We start from the raw sequence: 21,107 nt of genomic DNA on the forward strand, positions 1-21,107 counted from the left end.
AGCTACTCATACCACAGGCGTCTTTGATTTTGTTGTCGATATTAAAATCACTGATACACTGCTTTAGCAAATTATCTTGCATTTAATGTATAATTTCTACTTTTACACAGTTATTGAATTAAATCGATAAGTTTATACTCAAACACGTTCATGACATAATGAAATATTTCTATTCTGACTTCTTAGCTGAAAGTAGTTACACGTACAAAATTTCTGCCTTGCACTAGGTCAAGAGGCGAAAGGAAAAACGACATATATGATGGAAGACAACTAGGAAAGTTTGTTCGTAGCGCATACTCATATTTAAATAATCGTATATTTGTGTATTTCACACGAGTAAGAGCACCTGTCGTAAGAAAATTGACAATAGCTAAAACTTAATGTGGCTCACGTGTGGCATGGTTGTGGTCGGCGAACTTTCATACTCTGTTACCATATAGAATACCATATATTTAAATTGTCATATTATTGTCACACATGCATTGCGTATAAAATATCATGAAATTAAGACTGTCGTACAATACCTCTATCAAACTTCTTTCCTTCAGGATCAATGTCCTTCACATTAAAGATATCCTCGAACAACACACCCGCCATGATGACGCGGAACCTTGACGCGGAACTAATACGTCAAACAAATTGGTAACAAAATCACTATATAAATATATAATAAACCTTAAATTATCTCTGTACTATTTATAATGTAAGTATTATAAAATAGAATTTGTATATGAATAAATTCCTTTATTCAATAAAGCTTTAATGTAGTAAAAACTGTCTATCTTGACTTTCAATTTGTATGCAAAGATGGCAGCCTTACCACCAAGGAAGAATCCAACACCTACCAAAATATCAAAATTGCACCTAACGCCCTTACAAATATTGCTCCAAATGGGTTTTCCGAAGCACCGAGCGTAAGTTGCAATCTAGTATATGGTTAATTTTCTGTCCGTAAGTTACTTACATAATAAAATGGGTTATTGGAACACTACTGTCAAAAGAGTTCATGAAGTTTTTCTTAACCCTTTAAACCTGTTCTAACACATAATATCTGTGGAAACTAACAACTACATAACTAACATATTGTACACAGATAAATTGTGAATACAGTGACAATCTATTCCTTGTGTATGTTTGCAAATTTTGAAATGTACCAAACTATATTTTATGTGATTCAAAGCTCCAATGTTTACAAAATTTTACTGGTTGAACCACGTTTCATCTGCACACAGTGTGATCAAAGCGAATCAGGGCCGGTGCTAATCATTTTGCCCCCCTGGACGGTGGCGGTAAATGCCGCTTCCCTTTGACCCCCCCCCGGTCATTACGCAGCAACAGGAAATTGAAAATCCATATATTCCTAAGTAAAACATCAAACTATAAAATAAATAATTATACTTGTTACACCATTTCGATACTATTAAGCACAAAATAATGGTAACTATCCGATATCGCCCGAACAGATTTCTTCAAATTTACAAGAGAAACTACTTGCTGAAATCAGTTTCTGTACCATTTTCGAAGTTCTTGGAGGTATTTTCTTTCACAGAAACTGAAAACTTCACCATAGAATGCTGCAGAACAAGAAATAATCACTTCTTACTTAAGAAACGTGCATCTTCTGTAACATTAGACCGTTGTTTCCATTATGTACGTGCAGATGGCATGAGTGTCTCGCCAGTGTTTCCAAACGTGCCTTTTTTTACGAGAATTTTTTTTGTATTTTTTTTTTTAACTATGCTTACCTAACCTAACCTTGCCGGAAATGGACCGTGGGGCTATCGTGAATAGTTTTTGGGGCTGTCCGTCAATGGTTTTTGGGGCTATCCATCAATGGTTCGTTGGGCTATCCTGAATGGTTTTTGGGGCTATCCGTCAATGGTTTGTGATGACATAATGAAAACGAAAGTAGGTATTTTTTGGTTAAGAATGTTGAAAAACTGCATACCCACTCCAAATCGACAAAACGCAAGCATGACCCACGATGATCCATGACGAGTGCACGCCATATTGTCTGTTACCCTCATAATAAGGAAGACAAATAATGACTCTTAATATGAAAAGTTGACACTATTTTATGGAAAAAGGCATAAGTACACCTTAAAGAATCTTCCGCAATGCAGAATAGGTAAGTATCAATGCTAAAATTAAGGAAATAAACTAGTGAGAGGTGTTTGGGCCTTATCGGACTAAATCAAATACGCTGATTACGAAAATGAAATCAGAAATGTTCCATCACTTACCAATTTTTCTGTAAAATAAATGCTACATGTACCACTTAGCCTATATTTCATATAGTAAGTAATATATTGTAATTCACGAAAAACAAAGTAGCAACTTTCCCGACACTTGGAAACGACTCCATTACAGTACAGGAAGAACCTGTAGCTGGATAAAATACAGATCATAGAACAAAATTAATTGTTTGTATTACAAAACATAGAAAAGGTACGAGAAATCTGCAAAAAAGCTTGAAATATATTTATAAGTTAGAAACATGTCCTGGAAACTTTCCGTTTGTGGGTGGATGGTGAAACTTCTTGTAGGAGTGTCCAGCAGTATACCGCGTTTGGTAGAACCTGTCCCGTTTCCCGCGCTAGGGATCGCTCGACAGTTTCGGTGCCAATGAGAAACGAGGAAAAATTCATCTGCTGGGCAGCGAGGAGCGAATGGAAGCCAGAAGAGAAGCGCTTACGTAGACGCTGTTGCCACATTGTGTATTTTAATTGGCTGCCTGGCTTTGACTTTCCCCAGCACGGAGAGAAGCCAGCGATCAGCTAGCGCGGGAACCGGGACAGGTTGTAACAAACGCGGTATAATCTGCCAAAAGGTTTGGTGACCATCTTCCCTTATATCGTCTTACCATGGCAGCGATATCTTGGTGAAATCGCTCACCATGTTTGTCACTCACATCTCCGAGATTAGGCGGGATAAAATCGAAATGAGAATGCAGGAAATGTATTTTGAAAGACATGTTGCACCCCATAGCCTTGTAACAGTCCAGCATGTATTCCATCAGTTCTCTGTAATTGTCAGACCTGATGTTACCCAAGAAATTTTTGCACACATGTTTAAAGGCAAGCCAAGCTGCCTTCTCAGTATCTGTCATCAACTCTTCAAAGGTTATGTCATTCATCAAGTCACGAATCTGAGGACCAATAAAAATACCTTCTTTAATTTTTGCAGTACTAATCGCAGGAAATTTGGACAGTAAACATGTAAAACCCCTGCCATCTTTGTCCATTGCTTTCACAAAATTCTTCATGAAACCCAATTTCGGATGGAGCGGTGCTAACAGCACACTGTACTTGTCAACCGTCAACAATGGGTTCATGCCAATTCTGCCTGTGACAATGGCTGTGGTTGGGGCTGTGATGTAGATGGCATGTAATCAAGATCTTCATGATCTATTGGTTGGTCACTACCATCGTCTGTTTCATCTTCCAGTATCCATTCCGTTGGTGGTTTTGCAACTGGGAGAGAATCGAAATGCGGAACTGGGCGCACTGCAGATTCCAAATTCGGATATGAAACTGTGTGTTTTGATTTACTTGAGATTCCAGTTAGTTTCATTAAACAAAAGTAATCTGTTATGTGGTCTCTAGGTTCCCTCCACAACTGTGGTACAGCAAATGGCATAGATGGGTGGGTTCCATGCAAACAGCCTCTTAAATAGCGGGAGCAAAGTGAGCAACAACAGTTCTGTGGTGCCCAACACTTACCCTCATCTACCTTTAATTCAAAATACAACTCGTATGCCTTTTTGACAAGCGGGGAAATGGGATGTCTTTGGGACTTCGTCGTAAACTCACCACACACATAACAGAAAAGGTTTGGTAAATTAACACACATCCTAGACATCGCTGAACACAAGAAATACGTGGACACACACAAACAGTATTCTTCACGTTAGGGGTTTTGCATGACACACACTGCAGGAACAGAGACTGCGTGATCCTACTAGCAACTGACTGATACAAATAACTGCAACTCCATTATACCTTACTATACCTCAACCAAGTGGCTATCTATCCCTTCTCTCTCCACCCCCTCCCCCATGCACTGTCGAGCCCTAGTAACAGGCTGTGCTGATAAGTGCCGCGACAACAATAACATGCAGTCGTGCGCTGATAAAATTGAGTTTTCAGAGAAAAGTTTAGGTGATAGCGAAAAATGGTTTTCACTATCGTCATCAGGGCACTGAACTCCATAGGAATCACATGTTTTTGTTCTGCGGCAATTTTCAATGGAGTTAAGGCATCGAATCTGCTTTTCCACCTTGTGGCACTCGGCGGTTTTAAAGTGAGAATACTAATATGTAGGTACCTTCAAAATGGTGTGTTGGCATATATTGACTTTCAAGTTTTCAATAGGCTTATTTTTTTTCTTCTCTTCAAATTTTGCCGCCATGAAAATTTGCCACTCTGGGCGGTGGCACGGTTCAATCTCCCCTTCTGCCGGCCTGGAGCGAATAAAAGTAACTACCATAATAATCTATTTGAAGCATTTCGTGCTGTAATGATTCATAATGTATAGTTTGACCACAAGGAAAGAAACTTTCACTGAAAAGCGTTTGCGCATCTTCCCTGCCGTCATAGGTGTTCGGGGCAGTGTTGCCAGGTCAGACTTGAAAAAATTGGGAGATTGTTCCCTGGGAAACCAGAAAAAAAAATTGGAACAAAATCTGATGATCTAATAGTAGCGGATGAACGTCGTCGTTACAGCGCCTAGAATAACGTAGTGTGGAAAACGGCATGCTTCTGCGCTCTCTGGCTGGTTCCACTCGAAAATGATCCGCTAGAGGCGCTGGTGTTGACCCCGGTGCTTGGTGTTCGACTGCTTATAATGGAAGTAAATGGAGTTTTCGCTGCAACGTCTGATTCTTTTACATGAAGCATTTCTATGAATGTGATAATTGCTATGATATTTGGTACAGTGGTCGCGAAGATATTAACGAACATTCTAGACAGTCGACCACGTCCTGTTATCGTCATACTTTCGTTAATAATACGGGAGAAAAAATACGCGTGGAATGTTCTTGGCAACTAAATTTTTGTTATGAATTAGGTTTATTATTATTATCATCATCATCATTTCTTTTAAAGATATACACACTGAAGCATTTGTATTTTTGATATTTACTGTCTCTTTTCTTCTGCTTTAAACTAATCGCGGCGATAATGATAATGATGATTGCATGAAACGACAAGGGGAACCCCACAAAACTTTCTTAGTTCCATCGACATGAGTGTAAGGCAACTTTCAAACCAATGGGACAAGCGACACGGGATGTTCACACTGTCACACTAGTGACACACACTTCCAGACTGTAAAATAGCATTCAATGCACATGAGGGTCCAAACAGCAAATGACATGTTCATATGGCATATTCGCATGCTACTTGTTACTTCGGTCGGAAAGCTCCTTAAAGGAAGGGTGCTGAGACCGAAGCGACGCGCTACAGGGGGAGTTCCCAACTAAGTGACAAGCGACATGGTGCCTTCGGTCTATTAGCAAGCGTTGCTTGCGAACAACAGATAGGCGACACGATAAACCGCACATTACAACAACAGATCTAGGCGACACGATAAGCCACACATGTCGCTTTGTCGTTTCTGCGTCGCTCAAACTGGGCCATTTCCTCAATGGCTTGCAACATGTTGCCGTGGTTTGTTGTTCGCACATACGCGATGCAATGAGTGTCTTGCTTTAGTGAGATTGCGCACCAAAGCGACAAGCGGCACGCGACACTTATCGCTTGAGGATTTCACCAACCGAACGCTGGCCTATGCTTCCCGTCATGCCGCTACGATGTGAAATGTTGCTCTTGATTGGTTCCTTTCCAAGCAACATGTATCACTTCGGTATGAAAGTTGCCTTGAACCGAATGACCCATGTCGCTTTGGTGTGAAATCCTCGTATCGTTTGTCGCGTGTCGCTTTGGTGTAAAATCTCCTTGAGGAAACTGTGCAGTCAGAGCTTTTGTCCCTACGGTTCGAAAGGCTGCATTGATTTCCGACTGCTCACTTTCAAGCGACATTTGTGGTTTGTCGCCTCGGTATGAAATATCTCTCAGGATACTATTTATATTCTAATAACACAGAAAAATAAACTCTAATACACAGACCAAGACCTGACGTCCGGAATCACATTGCGATGTTTCTTCTTGTGTTACGCATGCTATTTATTTATTAATTTTATTTTACTTTTCTTTCCAAATTAATGCCATTTCGTGACTGCAAATCACTCCACAAATATAACTGTTTCCATCAATTCATTTACCGCCTTTCTAGAGAAACAATCTACACAATATATTCCAAAAACTAACTAAGCCGCATTACTTTCATAACAAAATTAGCACCTGGGTCGATCGCACTGCCATCTACTTGTCATCGTCTCGGGGAACCAGTTTCTTGGGTCGTTTTCCACACTACGTGGAAATAGGCGCTGTATCGTCGTCGAAGGGGGAGGGCATAGGCATGCACACTGGCGATCAAGGATATGTCCGCAGATTTTTTCCAGCGAGAGGGAAACAATGTATTTTTATCAGGTGGGTGAACGAAGCATATTACCCCATAATAGTGTTGTCCGCGGTTGGCCCCTTAAAGGTCTTCCAGACGCACTTGATGAGCAGGAAGCCATTTAATAACTAAAACTATGGCAAATGCATAACACCTACGACACAGAGACGAGATAGGTTGTGAATAACCTAGAGTCGCCAAGTAAGGTGTCACAGAAGAAGCCTCCTGCTGCAGTGGCATGCGTTATTTACGGTTAAACGTCACATATACTTTTGTAACAATGGTGCTAAACCCAGCACCCTGTGTTTGGCGAAAAGAAACCGAACATCTCCATTTCAGGAGTGGTCGTGTTTCAAACAAAAGAAAGTAAACCGTCTGAGGGACCCGACAAATGTCTTTCATGTCTTCCGCATCTTCCGGCGGTAAAATCTCAAGAGGGTGCGTGAAAAACATCGTCAAGTTTGTCCTTTCTCAGCACCGACACAAGGCTTTTGCGATGCCTCTATTTTCGCGAAGAATATTTATGGCAGGAAATCGTAGAAAGTTGTATTCACAAATGAAGCTTTCGCCTTTCGTTGTCGGCGATTTTCCACAATCTTTCAAGTGGAATACTAACAATAACAAATCAATTTGCCTTCTGTTGGTGTTTGGTGTACAGGTATCGTTAGGGTTTGGCACGCATCCTCCACCATAATGAGAAAATGCATTACATATGTGAAATATATTGGTTAAATTATACAGCATGTCTTCCTCAATAATTGAAGATAACAATGCTTATACTAGGGTGCCACGTATCCTCCATCTGCTAGAAATACACACTCACAACCCACACTCACACCACACAATGTTTATTTGCCCACGCTACACAGTCAGTGGTTCTACCTAGTAAGGCATGGACGTTTCACTGTGTGTGTGTCACTTGATCCATTTCATCAGTTTTTCATTAATTTTTGTCGTACTTACCTGTAGAGGCACAAAAATGACGTAAAATAACCAAAATAGAAATAGATTTTGGTGTGGGATAAAATACAACCATCTAAAAATAGTAATGTAGTAATGGTAATAAAATTATTATTATTATTATGTCCTAGCACAATTGAGTAGATGTTTGATATAATTTCACAGTTCAAACAGCACTTTTCACGGCTGAGTGGAGTTCCACTCTACCTCCCCCCTCCATGTTCAAGTAAGATGAGCAGGAAATGTGTTTTTGAGCAAGCCATTGGAGGTTCCATACCAATAGTTTATAAAGGAATTCTCCCGAGAAATCATAGACCTGGCACCACTGACGTGGGCCGCGCTGAAGGCTCCTTCCCCCTGCTCTTTCCCACACCCGCCAACATGATGCGGTTCTGCACAGGTTTTTTTGCTTGTGGTTCCACTATAGCTGTTGCTAAATGTGTGGTAGAATTTCAATTTGACATATAATGAAGGCATCAGCGTCAGCATGTAAATTTTCTGTGCACTGTCAATTTCCAGCTTTTATTGTATTATTGTGGATTACATCAACTTTTGTACAAATTGCACAATGTATACGATACATAAGAATATTAAATCTCTGTGCTAGTGCTTTTTCTGCATAATAAATTCCCTTCACAATAATACATAATCAAGACAGAAATTTGAAATGTAGCAAAAAGACTCAACACTTTCCTAGTTGCACCATGATACGATTTTCCCGTTCAGATGAGTACAGTCATCTTAGCAGAGAAGTTATAATAAAACGACCCTTTGAAGATCAAGGCCTGCCAAACTGCTTTTTTGTTCGGTGCTGTTGGCTAGCATGTAACGTCCCTTTGCCTTTGTGGCTGTTATCTACCATTCCGAACTAACGGTATGATAGTTTTAGATATAGGTGATATATTGAATTCTGAAAACTAAATGTTTTTAAAAAATACAGAAACATTGACATGGCCAGGTAGGAGAGCAAAAATTTCCAATAAAAAATCACGAACTAGATTCGAAACTGTTCTGCATTGTGTCTACATTTATCTAACTTGCTACATTGAACTTTTATAAAGTTATGATTAAGTAAAAGGCAGTCTTCTCATGAGTCGATTATCCCTCTATGGCTCCTATCATGACTATATGTGTCATTTCAAACAAATAACTTCTATTTGATTAAAACTTATAGATACTCGAGTTTGGACACCCATTAAATATTTACCAATAGACCTACATAAAAACTAGTTACATTAAAATTTAGTTTTATTCAATTCTGCGTTAATCTATGCTAACCAACGGCAGTTTCCTCTGTTCAATGGACATCGCTGTGTGCCATGTTGCCACATACTGTATACAGCTTTACTCCGCTGAATAAAAATCTGTATAAAATTGGTTTCGAAATGTGACTTGACAATGATAATTCATTTAAAAAACAGATGCAAAGAGCTACAAAACAAGACCAATATTGTATTTGTAGGACTACCCAATTCTAAGAAGTTGTTTTGCAAAATTGAAAAGAATGGTTTATTGACAAAATTTGAAACCTTTCTGCCTACACCCTACAAAAATTTCATAACGATCAGACAACCCGTTTTTGATATACAGAATTCCAAAGAAAGCGATCGTTTGTAAAACTTAAAAAAAGGTCCTTTTTTTGTTTTCACGGCAATAAAAAATATAAGGCATACTCGAAAAAAATTGGTTATAGATAAACGCAGAATTGAATAGGCTAAGTTTTGATGTAACTAGCTTTTATGTAGGTCTATTGGTTAATTTTTAATTGATGTTCAAACTCGAGTATCTATAATTTTTAATCCGGCGGTAGTTCTAATTTTTTGGACATTTGTAGCTGATTATAAGCTACTGTAATATTAATTTTAAAGTACTGGGAAAATTGGCAACAACATAAAACTTATAATTTTTAACGAGAATTATAAGAAACACAGGAATCATATCTGTAGTCAGTGCAACAGTAGTAATTCAAAGATGACAGACATAGATAAAGAAAAGCTATGTATCCGTGTGACAATAAAAATGCACTTTTTTGTAGGTGATTAGTAGGCATGTAAATTTGTAGCTCACTGAATGGCACAGAATAAAATGACATTTCTATTTTGTACACCAGGGAAAAAGCATTATCAGCTACAGGAAATAGAGGAGTTCAGCTGGCTTCTGATTGGCTCCTGGCCCATGTAAATGATTCCACATTGGACGACAACTGCCCACGAGAATATATATTATACTGCTGCCCCACAGGCCCTTTTCTCAACCAACTACAGTTGTTCTGGAACAAATCTAGGAAGCAATGTGGATGGAACGGTGCACATAATTTTATGCCACACATAACACTAGTTTCTTTCTTTAAGGTAATATATGCTTATATTTATAGAACTTTTTATCACAGAAATCACTGCTATACAGCAATACTTGGGTGGGTTGAGATGGTATAGTTCCAATTAAAAACTATGTAATTTAATTTTTTTATTAATATTATAAACTACTCTAAAATAATTCAATTCCCAATATCTAAATTATCCAATTGTATCTTTAATAATAATCTGTTGTTTTGCAAATAAGTGTTTTTATTCATTTTGTTTATTTACTTGTCTTGCTTCAGTTTTTCATTGTTTGTTTGTGTTCAGAAATTTTAAGCTTTTCACTGTGTGGGTGTGTATGTGTGGTTCATAATTTTTCTTTCTTTAATGTGTGTGTGCAAATTTGTAATCAGTATGTATAAAGCTTTTTCCAATTTGTTTTATTATCTTACAACTAAATGTATATAAAATATGGGATGCCATACTATAATTGATACCATGCAATATCATATGAGATTTTTTTTGTAATTGGAGACAATAAAACAATATTAACTTTTGTACAAGAAACAAAATAGTATGTGTCATATTTTTTTTAAATGCACAGGAATGAACTTTCAGGATCTTGTAACTAAAGGATAGTGTATGACCAATTCCAAATCTGCATTGTAGAAGCTTTTTTCATAATTTCATTTATTAAAATAATATAGTCTGTAACTGTTCCATTCCATGTTTTCAAATGTGACTAATGTAATAATTTATGTTGCAGGCACCTGATGAGTGTTCATCACAGTTAGTACGGGCATTGAAGCAAGTGATTGAGAAGTTAAGGATCGAGTTACCAGGCCAGTTAAAATTAGAAACGTACATTTCACAAAACTTCATGGGATTTTTTGTGTCAGAAGATCACGCAGAAATATTAAAGAAGATTGCTGTTCAATATGTAAAGGAAGTTTCTAGTGCAAGTAGGTACCTGTAGAAAGTATTAGCAATAAATTAACGAACGTTGTCAAGATGTTCTGGTTAATATTTGAGCATTACTATTGAGTGAAATTTATAAGATGTGGTAATATTTTATTGTAAAGTTATATTTCTAAAAAAAAATGCTTTGATTATGTAAAGTTTATTACTAGAAGTATAGCAGCAAGTTGAACAATTCTGTTGATTTTTTACTATCAAATAAATTTGATCTTATGAGATGCATGTTGTAATATTGTCTCGTTCAGTAACTGATTACATCTAATATTTTTTTTCATTTGCGATATTAACAGTTACACAAGTGATTTTATTGTTGATTCTGTCAGAATGATGCTTCGTGGAATGCTCTTTGTCATAATGGGAGGTTAAATTATAATGTGCTTTTAGGGACATTTCTCAAGAAACATGTATTTTTTACTGACTGCATTTATAAATTTTATTAGGGATGAATCAGATAAATTGATTACTCTTCGGTATCTGCTAATGTCATATCGGTGAACTGATTTGATATTTAGTAAGGTAATGTAATTCAGCCTATAATTTAATGCAGAATTCTGCTGTCATTATTTTCGTTGATATTTACATATATCATTCATAGTTTTGTAAAATAAATTCTGCATATGAGTTTTCTTTTCAAAGCAGAACCCATTGCAGTCACTTAGTTACATACATAATTAATGTGGTTAATGCACAATCCATTCATGTTACATTGCATTGGTAAAATATCAGCTATTGATATCGACAAAATTGTCCTATCAGTGCATCTGTAATTTATATAATGCAGCTGCATCAGTACCCAAGTGTGTTGACTTGTTAACTGATGAAATTCCCACTGAAGGTTCCATGTTCTGTTTTTTCTTTTATTGTATTTTATTATTTACCTTTTCTGCAAGTTTTGGCTAATTGTGACAATGAGAGTGAGTGATAAATAAATGAAAGTGAGAAGGGGAGGCACATTCAACATTTAACATGCTCAACAGAACAAAAAAAAAAGCACAGAAAATGAAAAATCATCAATGCATGTGCAGATGACATAGTGCTACATGAACAGAAACTGGGGTGTGTATTCTGACAAATTACCAATGCCTTATGTGTTCAAGATATCTGGGAAGTTGATTTAAGTTTCAATAACATCATGTTATTTCTATTCAAGCAGCAGCATACATTTCTGCATAATGACTAGGCTTTGGATAGTTATGCACTAAAAAAACCTTTAAATATGCATGCAAATATGCTCTTTAAATGCTCGAAATATGCATTTAAAATTTTAAAGATTTACATCAAATTCACAAAATTTAGCCATAGCTTGTAACTATATACTAATTCCACTGTTTACATAAGTAAAAAAAATATGGTTTGGCTTACCTTATTGACAATTGACCATATTTTACATATGGTTTTTGTATATGTATCTTTACCATAAGTCCACTGACTGTTTCTGACTTCACTGAACATCACGATTAGCAGAAGGTGGAATTTCACCAGCTGTGTGTCATTCTACTCAGCATGAAAGGTTACTATTGCACTTAATAACTATGTATTGTTTCAGATACTCAAAAGAGAATACTTTTATACTCTGAAAACATTCTCTCCACATCACAAGACAATAGGCGCATGTTGTAATTTCAACAAAACGGAAACGTGTAGTTCACTTTGAATACTGTCCACATTTTGTTTCCCTTCATGAATAGAGCAAATGTCCTTTAGGAGCTTGTAGCCATAATTCTTCGCGATCACACACTGAATCATGTTTCTGAATTGCTCCAAAGAAAAGGAAACTACAAATTTTCAGACAGAAACAGCATAATATGCATTTGTAAGAAAAAATCGATAAAATATGCAATATATCCTGAAGACACTGAAAATATGCATTTGCATATGCTATATGCAAAATGCATAACTATCCGAAGCTTAATAATGACACACGAACAAAGTCAGTGAAAAGAATCTGTCTGTGGCATAGAAGTAGATGCAAGAGCATGTAAACTCAAATGTCTGTTCCATATCTGGTATACAAATCTAAAAAGTCACAACCATACACTAATTATAAGGTAGGGATGGGACTGATTAATCGGTACTCTCAGTCGATATCGGTGTATCAGTTTATTGGTAAAATTACCGATTATTTTTTGCCACTTTGTTACAATATTTGTTCAGAATCACCATGTCTTATTTTCAGAAAAAGTAAATGTCTAAATATGCAACTTCTTTTGCAGTGCAGTCATCTCGAAACACACATTTTTTAAGGTCAATGATCCATTCAGGTTCTTCAAGGATCATTTGCAATTTTATATCAGATTGGTAGAATATCAGTGTTGGTAAATTTTATATATGTGTTTTATCGGCATCGGCCAAAATTTCATATCAGTCCATGTCTATTATAAGGGTTAACCCATAGGAAGCTTTCAGATTGATGCAACATGGATTTTGCACCGAAGTGGCATGCTGCAAGCAGCATGATCCCCTTTAGTCTAAAACGAAACATGCACTGCCTGTGCACAAACAACGGACTGAGATGACACCATGCACGATATTAAGAAAATGGTTCAGTCTGAGCGACATGCAACCAACACGTGCAGGTTGCAGTTATTTTTGAGGGTTTGTTCATGTGTTGCTTGTTTTCTGTCAGTTGCCACTTTTGGTTTTTGTCTGAAATCTGCCCGAAACATCACATTAGTTTTATGTTCGATCATCACTTTAAACTTTTTGTCAGAGTGTATTAGTATCAATATTTTTGTAGTTGCAGTTTAGCAAACATTGTGGTCCATTTAATGCTTTTATAAACATGTTTCCATAGTAAGGAGACTTTTTGAACTACATAGCATGTTCTTTTTCCAGTTGTTAATGATAATTATGAACATTTAGATGCTCTCTCAGCTTGTTTTCCATGGTGTACAGCTGCAACTGCTAGGTATCTGCCTCGAGGAGTTAAGTGTAAGCAAAACATACAGTAGTTGTTTTGCTCTATGTTGTAATCATGACACGTCACAGCTACTTTGCACGCCCCAGCTTGTTTTTTTTTATTTTGTGTAGTGAAATATATGTTGGGAGTAGTTTTTATGGAAGCACATGTTTAAACCCTGTGTGCTGTATTCTGTGCAATGAAAACTTAACACAGAACAATGAAAATGAGGATGAAAGAGGAAAAGAACTTTGAGCTTAGTAATGTAGATGATAACAGTAGAAGTTCTCCTAAATGACAAGTTTCATCTTAATTTTGTCTTCATTGTGTGTGCGTGTGTTAAGTTTTAACCAAAGGTATATGCACAGTAGAGTCATTGGTTTACATGCAACTGAAAATATGTTTTTTTTAAATGCTTCTAGGTTATTGTTCTGATTTATTTTTTTTAGTTACAGTTGTGTATTGTATGTGGTTTAGATATGTTAAAGGCTAAGCATGCATGTATAATATTAACACTTTGCTAATTGTGTACATTGCTTGTTACACATACACTTCAAATTAATAATAAGAAACATGTCAGTTACAATCACTGTTAATCAGAACTTTATTTATTTCATAGACTATTTCCAAGGACTTAAATATTCATTTCTCTATTTTTTTTATCATATACACAAGATATTCAGAATGTTAATTCCTGTAGGCTGTTAAGACACAAAACATTTATTACGAAGTAGGTGAGAATCTTTACACCATCAAAAAGTAGTTTATCGTGCAGGGATAATGAATTTTGTGACAAATGTGTCTTTTTTTTTGTTTTCTTGTTTTTTTAATAGCCTACCAAGTAAGACCGTGTTTCTCAATACCCTCCCACATGAAATTTTGTTTAAGTGTGAGAACTTTCCAAAAGGAAAGAATATAGTGCTTCTCAAATGTAATTTATATGTTTTTATTAATTTGAAGTAAACTGTAGAATTATAATTTTTGTGACACCATGTGAATTAAATCACCTATAATTGTGAGATATTAGTTGTTTAATGAAGTTTAAACTGATGGACAATGTGTGTTTGTGCATTTCATTGTACTTTTTTTTATATGTATTAGAATGAGGCTTATGTCATAATTATTGATAACCAAGCAATGAGAGTAGAACTTGCTACTTTTATTAGGCCACAAAGTCTCCAACCATGTTTGCATCCATTGCCAAATCTCCAGCAAGTGTTGGACACCATCAGTAACACCATTGCCACGGATAGAGTGCACAGACTGCTCTATTGCAGCCAGAATGCCATCTATTAGATGCATCCAGAAAGTAAGTTTCCCAGGGGTCGTGCACAAAATGGAAGCATTATTTCATTCAATGATTTATTGCCACAGGTACAGCACTTGTCCAGTTACTTGTCAACATAATTCCCGCCGGAATTCAGGCACTTATCATAGCGTGGGACCAACTTCTGTATACCTGCGTTGTAGAAGTCCGCCGCCTGGGCGCCGAACCACTTTGTCAGCCATCTGAATCTCTTCTTCGCTGTGAAAATGTTGACCGGACAGGAACTTTTTCAGGTGCAAGAACAGGTGGTAATCACTGGGAGCGAGATCCGGGCTGTACAATGGATGATCGAACACCTCCCAACCAAACCTGTCCAGAAGAGCTGCAGTGCGCCTAGCCATATGCAGCTTCGCATTGTCATGCAGTAAGATCACCCCGGCACTGAGCTTACCATGGCACTTATTCTGAATGGCTCGTCGCAATGTCTCCAGTGTTTCACAATAACTGTTAGCGCTCACAGTCTCAACTCTGAGCAGAAACTCGATGAGCAGAATGCCTTGTCTGTCCCAGAACACTGTGCACATCACTTTTCGCGCCGACACAGTCTGTTTGAACTTCGTCCTGCATGGAGATCCACTGTGATGCCAATGAATGGACTGCTGCTTGCTTTCTGGGATGCTGTATGCAACGCACGTTTCATCCCCTGTGATGATACGGTTGAGAAAATCGTCATCATCATGGCAACGCTGCAGAAATGTCAGCACCGTGCCCATGCATTTTCCTTTGTGTTTGGGTGTCAGCTGTTTCGGCACCCACCAGGCACACAATTTCCGGAACAAGAGGCGTTTGGTAACAATGTCGTGCAACAACGACTGAGAAATCTGCAGGAAATGGCTGCTGAGTTCCGTGATCGTGACGCAAAGATCTTCCAATATGCGCTGCTGCACCTGCTCCACAAGTTCGTCCACTGCGCTCGTCATCATGCACATTTTGCCGGCCTTCAGTAAATGTCCTCCACCATCTGCTTGCTCATGACATCTGGCCCATACACCTGGTACAGCTGACGATGAATTTCGATCGGCTGTATGTTTTGTGCATTCAAGAACTTGATCACTGAGCGAACCTCGCACGCGACGGGAGATGGAATAAGAGCCGCCATGTTTCATCGCTGATGCGATGCTACTGAGGACTTTCGGGATGTGTCTTCTAGGACATTCACTAGCCAGGGCATGTACCTTTCATGCATGTGCAAAACTGGTTTCAATACGCATGGCCTGCCACCTGTGGGTGAGTGGGAAACTTACTTTCTGGATATGCCTAATAATTCAGGAATTTTTGACTGAAATAGGTCAAAATCACAGACTGATATGTCAGGTGAATACGACAGGTATTCAATGATCTCCCAACAATTCCTGCACTTGTACTATCAAAAGTAATAGGAGGCAAATTGTCATTTTCATTCAGCCTGTTACAATGTGATGATCAAGAAATAAAAATGTCAATAAACAGAGGACAACATCTGCTTTGCATCAGAATTCCATTCCTTAAAGCAAAGGACAATTTACCTACTATTATCTTTACCATTGACTGTACCATTATATGCCTTTTGACCTCAACAGGTGTCTCAGCACTAGCATCTTTAAATGCCAACACCTATCATCTCTGTGTTGAATAAGACAAAGCATGAATGCTACCTTGTAATCTGTAACCACAGACATGTATTTTCACAAAAGAAATCTGCTTGTTGCACATGAACTGCATTTAAATATTATCAGGCAGCAAACAACTGTTCATTCTTGGCATCATGGCCATCTGGAAAATGAAAGTCAACCATAAATTATATATTTTTCACATATAATTTCATTTCAGCTGCAATAATGTGTGTTAATTATTGCATGAATATGATACATTCAAATTTAAGCAATGTTTTTTGAGGGAACAACACTATTATTGGAGAAAATGTGCCTTGTTTGCCCCCCCCCCCCCCCCCCCGAAGAAAAAAAATACCTTCCTTGCCCCTCCCTGGAAAAAAATCCTGTGGACTTCCATGCTTGGCATCAGTACTGCCAATCAGAATATGCAAACTCTCTGTGGGTGGCAGGGAAGGTGTGATCTGTTGCTAATAAATTTGTGATCAACAAATGCCAGTCGCCATACATTTTTACCCTTTTACAAGTTTCTTTGCTGTTTACTTTCAATATAGTCAAGTTACATTAAATTTCAAAGCCAGTATACGGTCTATTTATTTGTGTACATGAACATCCTCTCCTTCAACACTGTTTAAATAATAGAATAAGGATATCACTGCTGGTAGCAAGCTTTATCTTACTCACATAGCTTTTTTCTTTTAGAGTTCTTTCCTTCTGTGATGCACCTACCCAGACACTATTCGACTCACACTAATCCTACTGTTATGACACTACAACCACGTATGATTACAAGTTCACGATGAAACAAATAAAATGTTGTGAAGAAAGAGGAAATTTAATAATTATAGAATTCAGGTCAGTTTGGTGCATCGTGTTTAACCTAAATATTGTGTTCTCTGTTTCAGCCATATCTTTAGATCCACACGTGAAGTCGTTACACCTCACGCTGGCATATCAGTTCCCAACATCACAGTTCAACACACTAAAAACTTTAGTGGAGGAACTAGATCCTTCCGCACCTGCGGTCTGGGAAGTGTGCTTGTATTCCAGGGATGCTCGTGTGTCGGGAAATCAGGTAAGCACTGGACTTATCTATTTCTCAATTTGTTGGTTGTACTATTAGTAATATTATTAACCGTACTAAACATGTTATCTCAATTCGCTGGTTACACTTACATCATAGAACAGATGGCCAAAGTAAAACAAAAAAAATCTGGATATCTGTGATAGATATCCATTATTTCTTGAGTTTGTCTAATAGTAATGCATGGCATAGAGTAGTAACATATCGTCCAATGAGAATTGCAATGTTCTATGTCCAGTTTCTCATATTATCATAAGTGTCCTTAAATATTTGACATAGAATATTTACGTTCTTCTTAAAGGTTCGCATAACCACTTTTATAGATGCAAAATAGATCTATAGATGTACAGGTTATTTTGCATAGAATATTTAGAGAAGCCAAATTTTGGAGATATACAAATAATACCCTCAAATATCAGTACAGGTTATATGTAGTTATCAGATAGCATAAATTTAGCATTGCAATTACCCACAAAAAAAGCATCTTTTATTTTTTCATTCTAAGTAGTTAATATGTAATTAGCTATATTGGAAATATTGTAGGGAGATAGTTTTTGAGCAAATAAATATTCATTAACTTAGGTTATTCATTTATTAAATGGGATACGTGATTTAACCTTTTTCCGCCCAAGCGTCTCGAACAAGATACCCAAATGTAACCCTCACTGTCCCAAGCATCTCGATCGAGATGCTGTGTCAAGGTCGTAGTTTTTACGTTATAACTTTTCTATTTTTGGCTAGAATTTCGATTTTATTTTTTTATATTGTTCCTAACACATGTATTTAACAGAAATGGTTTTTTGCATTTTTTTTGTCTTCATGAAAATGAAGGGGAAAAGGCGGGAAAAGGTACTTCTCTTTTGCGGCTCTTTTAACGTCAAATTTTTGCCGACAAAGGAAGACCGGCTTTGTTGTTCTAAAGCAATGCTTTTCACTCCCTCCTGCTAAGTGCATTCGAAGGAAGCTTGTTTATCAGTATCCGATGTCAAAATGAAAGTTTTCCGTGAGGGCGCAAGCAGGGGGTGGGGGAGGGGGAAGACTGGTTGTTGAATCTGCGTTGTGAGAATGGAATTTTGAAGCACGCTGAAGGAAACCTTTGTTTTTTTTAGCACAAGTGTCCACAAGTGGCAACAGGGGTTACCCAGCATTGTCTAAAAATAGAATTTCAAGCAGCTACAAGAATTGGCGCTCATTTTTCACTACATTGTAGCTTTTCGTCCGTGAATGTTGTGCGTAGGTGTCGTTTTGTGCCCAAGTACAAGGACATTTTTTGGGTGAAGTGAAAATTTTTTAAAATAATTTTTGGGGGTTTTCTCCCTTCCCCCTCCATATATACGCCAAATTTGCATAAATTTTGCATTTTGACATTTTTTTTCGGGGGGAAACACCATTTTTTTAAAGAAAAGTATTTTTGAGGGGATTTCCCCCCTTTCCCCCTCCATATGTACGTCGAATGTGCATAAATTATATATCGTCTGAATCTGTGATTCATTCTGCGTACAACGGTATATCTTTCATATCTCTAGGGAATTTAGTTTCTGAGCTATAGTCATTTCAATGTAACTCTGCATTTTGAAGCTTGAATCAGTGGCGTGGCAACCATTCCTTTTGGGGGTACAACTCAAGTTACATTGGTCATATGATAATACTGCAAATATTTTTGTGTTCCTTACATGTCAGCGATAATTTCTACGTGCATTTTGAACTTTTCATATCCTTTTTCTCGGGGGGCAGGGGGGAGAAACCCCATTTTAAAAAGAAATCAGGGGATTTCCCCCTTTCCTCCTCAAGTTACATTGGTCATATGATAATAATGCAAATATTTTTGTGTTCCTTACATGTTAGCAATCATTTCCATGTGCATGTCGACATTGTCATGTACTTTTTGCTTGAGGGGATGGTGGGGGAACAAAATTTTTTTTCCCGAAATTTTGGAATTTTGAGAGTTAGCCCCCTCTCCCCGCCACATATACGCCGAAAAATTTCATATAGTCTGAATCTCTGGTTCATTCCACGTACAACGGTATATCACTCGTCTCTCTAGGGCAATTAGCCTCCGATCTACACTCATTTAATTGAAACTCTGCATTTTGCTCAAAATCGGCTCGGGACAGAGAGGCTGACATGTGAAAAAGGCCTTGGGCAGCAAAAGGTTAAGTAAGTCTGCTCAAATTATTCGTTCACTAGTTATGTCATCTGATCAAGAAAGTGTGGGGCCCTAACTCCACACCCCTATATGCAGGGCTCGAAAAATCCCGGTCACCATGGCGACTAAAATTTCAGCCTGGCGACTGTGATCTTATGCTGTAATATGTACGAACTTTTGATGATTCTAAGTTCAAATTGCAGTACAGCATATTTAGCAAATGATTTTTTTTTTTTTAAATCAACGTTGTGAACATTCCAGTGAGTCAGTAATAATTTCTTACTCTTTGTCCCCCAACACTCCATTTCCTGTTTTCTCGAATGATTTAGCGATGTTTTGAATACCGTGATTCTCAGCTTCTTATACAGTGTGTTTCAAAAGTTGCACAACCCAATCTTTGAAAATGTATATCATGAAAACCGTAAGATATATTTACACCGGGTTTTCTGCATTATAAAGTCTCATCCATTGAGATATTTTTCAGTGCTCAAAATTATCAGTTTTCTTCATACAGAAAATTTAGATAAATTAATAACTGGCAGAAGGCAGCGTTAACATTTTTCCAGAAATGCACTTTTGAGTGAGAAAAATACGTAAGAAATTATCGAAGGGTCATAAGTAGATGTCTGATGACTGATGCCATGTCAATCTGCCATTTGCGACAAATATTGATCATGTGCAACATTTGATGGATTTTTTATTGGCGATTTTATGGGTTGAGTAAAAAAGTGCCATTTTTGGGACATATATGGCAATGCTAGCAGGTCGAAATATTGTCAACAGAAGCACGCTACATGTGCCTAAGTATTGGCTATACATTTACGTGAAAAATCATAAACCAAGATTTTGTGCTGTAATTGGACTCTTGAGAGAATCCTAGTCTGCCTCTGGTTACACTGAATTCTCTTCACTCACTTTTGACGCTACTATGCCTGTTGTTTTAATTGATTCAGTATGGCATATTCTTTGGAGCAGCGCATGTGCATTGCTGAAGAGTATTTTACTACTCATTCTGACACTCATGTGCAAGAGGGTTTCCAAGAAAAATCCCCTGCTTCTGCTGTACCTTACAAAGCAACTGTTTTACAACTAGTCAAACACGAAGAAATGATCCCACAAATTGTTAAGAGTTGGTATTATTATTGAAGATTAGGCACACATAGAAGATGTACTATAGGCACACACAGAAGATGTACTATGTAGAAATTTTCAGCGAAAAATGCAGACTCGAACCTGGGTCTCTGGCATACCGTACGATTTCTCTAACCACTGAGCTACTGAGCCGGCCTGGCCTCGCCTGAT

The 21,107-nt window shown here is 37.5% G+C and overlaps 2 protein-coding genes across 3 annotated transcripts in view; one reads left to right on the top strand and one right to left on the bottom strand.

Moving 5' to 3' along the window:
- Positions 1-604, bottom strand: part of Polr2H (DNA-directed RNA polymerases I, II, and III subunit Rpb8) — a 323,650-nt gene extending 323,046 nt beyond the window's left edge. The window contains exon 1 of the mRNA XM_083137706.1: positions 525-604. Within this exon, the coding sequence (XP_082993832.1) occupies positions 525-597 (73 nt within the window). The 5' untranslated portion in view covers positions 598-604. The remainder of the gene's footprint in view (positions 1-524) is intronic.
- A 203-nt stretch (positions 605-807) lies between these two features.
- The window catches only part of Epp (Ecdysteroid phosphate phosphatase), a 34,155-nt gene continuing 13,855 nt past the window's right edge, over positions 808-21,107 (top strand). The window contains exons 1-5 of one of the 2 annotated variants that reach the window (XM_083137709.1): positions 808-914; positions 9,593-9,833; positions 10,549-10,744; positions 13,596-13,691; positions 17,481-17,650. In XM_083137709.1, coding sequence (XP_082993835.1) covers positions 808-914; positions 9,593-9,833; positions 10,549-10,744; positions 13,596-13,691; positions 17,481-17,650 — 810 coding nt within the window. The remainder of the gene's footprint in view (positions 915-9,592; positions 9,834-10,548; positions 10,745-13,595; positions 13,692-17,480; positions 17,651-21,107) is intronic. The other variant, XM_083137710.1, reaches the window with a different exon arrangement.

This window comes from Lepisma saccharinum, chromosome 16 (genome assembly GCF_977018435.1).
Source record: "Lepisma saccharinum chromosome 16, izLepSacc3.1, whole genome shotgun sequence".
NCBI lineage: Eukaryota > Metazoa > Arthropoda > Insecta > Zygentoma > Lepismatidae > Lepisma > Lepisma saccharinum.